The 7321-nt window shown below is 35.8% G+C and overlaps 1 protein-coding gene and 1 pseudogene across 1 annotated transcript; one reads left to right on the top strand and one right to left on the bottom strand.

Annotated features, from left to right (window-relative positions):
* The first annotated feature begins 2385 nt into the window (after positions 1–2385).
* LOC127720817 (E3 ubiquitin-protein ligase TRIM33-like) lies at positions 2386–4921 on the top strand. Its single transcript, XM_052227567.1, has 2 exons — positions 2386–3883; positions 4908–4921. The coding sequence occupies exons 1-2, from the start codon at positions 2386–2388 to the stop codon at positions 4919–4921; spliced, it is 1512 nt and encodes a 503-aa protein (XP_052083527.1).
* On the bottom strand, positions 4882–6846 carry LOC127720816 (uncharacterized; annotated as a pseudogene).
* Between the last annotated feature and the right edge of the window lie 475 nt (positions 6847–7321).

The following is a 7321-nucleotide window of genomic DNA, read 5'->3' as shown; positions in this document are numbered from 1 at the left end:
GGGAATGTGGAAGTAAGCATCTGAAAGATCCAGAGAGATAGTCCACATTCCTGGAAGGATTGAAGCCCTGATTGATCTTTTGGTTTCCATTTTGAAATGGGGAACAATAAGAAAGTTGTTCAGAATAGATAGGTCAGAGGAGGTAGGTTCTTGAACTGAAGTGTTAATCCCCCTCGAATTATTGACAGCACATAACAGTCTGAGGTAATTTTCTTCCACTGATTTAGGAAAAAAACTTAACTTCACCCTACTGGTATTGATTTTTGAGGAACTTGTTGTAAATTTTTCCCTGGGGAAGCTGTCAATAACGTACGAGGGGGCAAGAACGTAGGTACTAGACCCAGATTTCTTGGGGCCCTTAAAACCACCAGAAGGCTTACCTGAGCTTTTACCGGAGTTATGGGATTTGTTCTGAGGTTTGCCGTAGTTATTCTTCCTTTTCTTAGCAGAAGAAGGAGGACCACCAGAAGCATAAGTACTAGTAGAACTAAGGGTAATCCAAACATCTTGTCAGAAAGTGGAGATTTCAGTAAAGAATCTTTCAAAGATTCAGCAACAGAAGTTTTTTCAAGAAACTCTGCTCTTTTAGATAGGGCGCAATTAGCAATAGAACCCATTAAAAGCAACTGAGATGAACCTAGAGCTTTATCCAGTTGAAGTAAGAAAGATCGTACTTCTGCTGGAACAACCGAATCTTCGCTGTTAAGAAAATGTCCGGTTGCAGCTAGAAAATGTTCGGCTGTGCCAAGAACTTGAGAAGCACTACGAAGGAGACTCTCAGTCTTTGCCCAGACAGTTTGAGTGAGACGAAGACCATCTACTGGCTTTGTTCCCAATAAAGATGAAAAAGATTTGTCACAAATGGGAACAAGTCTACCCAGCGAAGAATCAAAGATATCAAAATCTTTGTACTTGAAGTGATCAGAAAAGGAAGACATACCAAAACCAGAGATATTGTTCTAGCAACCTTTTCACTAGCCGAATTAGCAATACCTTCATTGATAATTTGTAAAGCAGATGCCATACGGCCAGATTCAGGAAAAGAATTGTAAGAAGTCACAGTATCCTGGGAAATACCACAGGAAGCTTCAAAAGTTGAAGAAGGTCTCTTCGGCTTGGAAGGAGAGGCAAAAGGGATATGTGCTTCATCCCTCACCAGGGTATACACCTTATCCCTAAGATCCTTCAAGGAATAAGTCGGATCCTCAGTCTCCTTGGTGGAAGGTTGGTGAGCCAACTTAGAAGTAGGCTCAGGGACCATCTTCGATAACTTGGGAGAAGAAGAACTATCAACATCCTCATCAGTGATGAAAGCCCTTTCTTGACTCCCAGGGGAAACAGAAAGCTCGTCAACCTCCTTCTCATCATATTCTACAGACTCAGCTGGAGAAGGTTGATGAGAAGAAACTATATTCTCCAGTAGAGACATACGACTGGATAGAGTACTAAAATCAGTATAGTATATCCAATAATCCAATCTACTACCATAGATATTGTCCCTATAAGGCCAAAAATTAGGTTGGTTTGGCATAAACCTACCATAAGGGTAAGACTGTGGCCAAGATGGCTGAGACCATGAGGATAAAGGTTGGGTACCCGAGTTGGAAAGCAAATACCCACAAGAGGATACTGGGGTCTAGAACCTGGCAACTTCAAGCCCATAGCTGTACCTGGGACAGAACGAATAGTACCCGATGAATTAACAGGCCTAGATAAGGTATGAGTCACTTAAGTTGACGTAGGGACCCCCCAAATGCATGGCCGAACCTTGTGAAAGAATCGGATAGGTAGCATTACCAGACACCGTTGTCGAAACTCCGGTTAATGTACTGGTAGTTAGGTGGGACTTAAAGGTAGTGACCCATCCAGGAGATAGTCCGAACCAGGAGTAGTGACGAAAGGACTATTCAAATTATAGTCCATAATTAAATTTAGTCAAAAAACAAATAATTTTGTCTAGAAATTAGATATAAACAAGGGAATAATTTTCCAATAATACACAATTTCAATTTGAAAAGCAACTAAGCAATTCAAAAAAAAACTTTACAACAACAAAAAACTTCTCTGTTAGATCTGTAAATATACGTGTGACCAATGTCGCAGATGGAAATTGAATGGGAGAATATGGGTTCACAGGGGTTAATTTATGTCCGGACCAGTGATAGTACGTTTATTTTTATCGGGGATATTCCATCTGACCTAATGACGCAAATGGGGTCAACTCAGAATTTATGATGGTAACGTATTTATAGCTATAAAACTTTATATGCAGGTAAGACTGCGATTAGGTGTATCTTAGTTTATCTGGTGTAGTTAAATGTATCTCAGATAATTTACATATCAATCTAACAGTTGAGAAGGAAGTTTAAAGTCAAGTCAGTCAAAATGGCGGTTGCACCAGACAAAACAGATAATTTTGATGATTTATTGACGTGTACAATCTGTTTGGAGACCTTTAAAGGTCCAAAATATTTACCATGTCTCCACACGTTCTGCACGGCATGCATTAACACTTACATTCTGTCGACCGTGGGGAAGGAGAAAATTAAAACACCGTTTAAGTGTCCGATTTGTCGACAGAATGTTTTGATGGCAGAGTCAACCGGTAACCCGGAGACCTGGGCTGAAAAATTACCAGGTAATCATTTTGTTGTTTCAATGATGGATAGACAAGCAATAAGAAGAAACGTAAAAACATGCGACTCTTGTAAAGCGAACAATGAATCGAAAAATGCGTTATCTTGGTGTATTGTATGCGAAGAGGCGTTTTGTGAATCTTGTGAAAAATGCCATAAATCATTTAAGATGTCTGCAAAACATCCGATCATGTTGCTGAAGGATATTGTTACTAACAAAGAAACGGTAAGCATTTCTTCTTTGATATATTGCGAAGAACATTCAGGAGAGATAGTAAAGGCTTACTGTGTTGATCATTCTAAACCATTATGTACATTATGTGCCACTTTATTGCATAGAAAATGCGAAGATGTCATAACAATCGAGAAGGCAGCTTCAGGTATAAAAAAATCCGAAAAAGCATTGAGGTTGTCTACAGAACTAAAACAAACCAGCAAACAGCTGTCCGATTTAATACAAAACAGGAAAGACCTTACGACCGATTTAGAAAAAGAGGCTGAAGCTATTCTTACAAAAGTAAGTACCATAAAGAATAACATTGTTAAACATTTAAACAAAATTGAAAGTCAAGTTAAGGAAGAAATAAACACATTGAAGAAGGAAGCAGGTTTGAAACTTTCCGAAAAGTCAACAAAACTTGAGAGTCTGAAGAATGCGGTTGATAACTGGACTACTATATTTGATACCTGTTTACAACATGGATCCGAACTGCAGTGTTTACTTGAAATGAATAGAATTAACGAAAATAAGATTAAATTTGGTGATGTATTTACAAAAGGTATAAGTGAAATGAAGAATGTTTCCATGCATCTAGAGACTAATAATATAGCAGAGGAATTTGCAGAACGAGTCGCAGTTATTGGAGTTGTTAAACTTGTTGAAATCAACGCAAGTTGTCCGAAGTTTTCTTTCAGTAACAACGTAAATTTTCGCACGGGGAAAATAAATGTTATTAAAGTTATTGACCTTACTGGACGGAATGTCCGTATCAGTGGTCTTTTTATGGAAGATAAATATGTCTTTACTCATGATAATTCATCGAAAGTCTTAAAGTATAATCCCAACGGAGACCGTCTCACTGAACTTAAGCTTCCAAATCAACCATACGATATAGATCAAATGAATGGCACAACAGCAGCGGTTTCATCAAATTCTAAGATTTTTTATATAATCAATACACATGATATGACACTGTGCTGTAAAATTGATAACACATGGCAAGTTCATAGATTCTGTCATGTCAATGGTGAATTTATTCTTGCATTTAACAATACTTTAACCTGGATTAGCTCATCAACTGGTGTCAGAAATGAACAAGCTACAACAAACGGGGACACTTTTTTTATCGATGCGCAAGACCGCAAAAATTACATTTGTGCAGATGGAACAAGTAAGGTGTCCAGAATGGTAAATAATACAAAAGTCTTTACTTACACACATGATAAACTTAAAAACCCGAGAGGAATAGACACAGACTGTAATGGGAATGTGTATATTTGTGCATATAATTCAGAAAATATACATCAGCTAAGTAACGACGGCAACCTGGTAAGAATTATTCAAGCCAAAAGTATCGGAATACAACAACCGTGGGTTATACGTTTCAAGAAAAATAGCAACCAGTTCTTTGCCACATGCTATAAAACTGGGAAAGTTGCCGTGTGCGAAATTGTTTGAATCTTTGTAGTGTATTAGAGTAAAGTTGTAATGTTGAACATGTGTTTTGTTAAATATTTTCTAACAAATAAGAAGACAAATAAGCAGGAAATAAAACAGATACTTGATATCATTTCTTGCAGCAGGTAATATCATGAAATGAATATTTATATTCTAAAAGGATCAGTATAGCGTAAATATTAATTTATTCAAAGTTAGTACCCATTTAGTTTTTTATGGGATTTGAAGATATCAAGAAGTGATATCAGGTTCCTGAATGTTTTAAGTAAAAATCAATTGCGAATACAAGGAGATGTTTGGTATACGTTAATGATAGCATTGCAGTAAGAGAAAAAAAAAAGAAAAACCGAAAGATATGAGAGCTTAGTATGCAGTTTTCTACAGTGGACAGATGTAGATGGCATCTTTACTGACTAATGTTACTTCATAATTTATATAATCCAATTATATTTCCGAGTTTTGAACTAAATTGACGGAAAGTAACACAATATTTAGTGCGTGCAATTGGAATAGAATACTAATTTGCGAGTTCATATTAATGCAATGTACATCCATTTGGGTTAAAAATTATTTTTTTTAATATTTATTTTTAGATAGAGTCGTATGACAATCGGCATTCTTCGATGGCCATCTTGATGGTTAATTAGATGCGATATTAGATGGCGTCTAGTCTCAAATACACACGAAATTCTTATCTATTATAAGGAGTCAATGCATTGTAAGTTGTTTCATTTGGAATGAAAATACACAAGTTAATTGGGAAAACAACGACGTATTAGTCATGCTAAGTGAAATGAAATAATTTGGTCCACTTCATAACAATCGAAGAACGTCAATTTAATTTCGCTGGATCTACACTAAAAAGGTCGCTATCAATTAAAGAAGCCAAAGCAGCAAGTACTATAAATTCTGGAACTTTTGCTGGCATTCATTGTTGCAATTGTTGAACAAAAGACTGGAAATGCTGCATACAAATAATGCTATGAAATCCAAAGTGTGACTTTTATGAGATACCTATCCTGTTGCATTTTTTGACAAAATAAAGATATTGAAATTTTTTCTGAATTTAGTTTATATTTTGGAGATGAGCATGCGTAAATATAATTAGTTAACATGATAAAATCTTAAAAAATAATCTGATACAGAGATGTGACTATTACATGAAAGGACTTTAAACTTACAGCAGGAATCAGCAATACGTTGATGTCATGTTGCTACTTATATAACACTTATAACTTTCTATCTGCACTGCATGGAATTATTCGGTAAATTTTGTCTCAAAGAAGATTTTTTTATGGATTAATCGAATGGTTTTTTAAAGAAAAGATGAAAAATAGAATCTCTATACATAAAAGAATGAGAGTGGAATATATTTAACTTGTAAAATCAGTGCTATATTGATCTGTTGTTAATCAATAATTGGATTACAAATATTAGTAATTCACATGAGACAATCAGCAAAATTGTATAACTTTAAATTGTTAGTTACCTAAACTCACCGAAATGCAGTCAAATGTATATATATCATTGGATTAGAGAACCCAAATTGTAAAAACAGAACGTGCTAAATTGGTGGTCAAGGTCGGAAACACCTCAGTAGTAGTAGTGGCTCTAATCATTATATACCAATGTAGTGAATTTTTTAATCGAAACTGCGAATCACTGTCTGTTATTCAACAATACATGTTTAATAACAATAAGTTTACAGCACACACCGGGTTATATGTACTAAGCTGACACCAGTGTTTCTATACTGTTTAATATTCTGCTTTATATTTATATGTTGAAAATACGCCTTTATTTTCATTTCAAGCAAAATAGTCACTGATTCTAACTTTGTGTGAAGTTGGGTCTACTAACCATTTTGGATTCCAATCTGGATCATTAGGTTGTCCATCGTCAAAGTTGTATTTTTCTATTCCAACCATTTGTAAAACTTCTTTTGTTTGAGCTACTTCAGGGAGTTCTTCAATTATTTCCAAGTGTGCAAACTTTTTAGTAGCCTCTCTTTGTGAAGTCTTCGGGAAAATCCAAACTCCTTGGGATGGCCAATGTGTAGTAGCAACCATTTTAGTATAAGCTTTCTTTTTCATTTCAGTATTCTGTTCCGTTGCCCAGATTGCAGGTGCCATGCAAACAAAAGCAACGAATCGCCATCGGTCTGAATTTGGTTTACCAGCTAAAGGTGCCTTTGTTGTCATGGATCGTTTTGGAATACCACAAAACAATGCCGACTTTCGGAACAGGAACTTTCTTGATTTTACAACCTTTAGATAAAAAACAATCAAAATGTTCCGTTGAGAAACAATAAAAGTCTTCACCTGCAGCCTCTTCAACAGCCTTTGGAAAATTCTCATAGAATTCTTTATGAAACTGATCGGATTTTTCAAGAACTCGGACGCAATAGTCGGTTTCTGTTGTTTCCTCTAAGTAAACAGCTCCTTGATACACGTGAAGACCTTCTTGCCAGCTACCCTGGTCCATGTGAAACCAATAGGATTCAGGATCACCAAAGTTAGTTTTTCCTACATTTTAAAATCAAAGACGCTGAAAAGTGAGAGAATTAAATCGAACGATGATAATTATTAATATATAAATATAGTGATTTTCGACCAAACTATATTACTCATCGACTTTGAGTTAGATACTCTAAAAGATCCGAAACCAAAGAAGAAATGTGACAAACATCTGATATCGTTTTAGAATTCGTATTTCCCAAGGGTTGTGTTTAAAAACTGGTGTATGCTTACTTCAATCTTGTGATGTGAAATATGGTTACCTATACTTTCGTCTGAATTTAAGCCCCTGAGTGGGGCATTCTGTGGCTGTGCTTAATTTTTGAATACAGTCACGGTAGTCATTGCGATGATAAATTCAAGAAGCGTGTCTTCGAGAGGATGTTATCTCTTTGCATGTGAAGGAACATAAGTAACAACACTTTGGAAGTTTTCAAAGATGATATATGTAGGCCAATGTTTAACCCTATTTAGTGTACCATTAGTTTTCA

Source organism: Mytilus californianus, unplaced genomic scaffold (genome assembly GCF_021869535.1).
Source record: "Mytilus californianus isolate M0D057914Y unplaced genomic scaffold, xbMytCali1.0.p SCAF_11, whole genome shotgun sequence".
In the NCBI taxonomy this organism is placed as follows: domain Eukaryota; kingdom Metazoa; phylum Mollusca; class Bivalvia; order Mytilida; family Mytilidae; genus Mytilus; species Mytilus californianus.
Note: the sequence above shows the minus strand (reverse complement) of the source record. Positions and strands in the feature narration are given on the sequence as shown.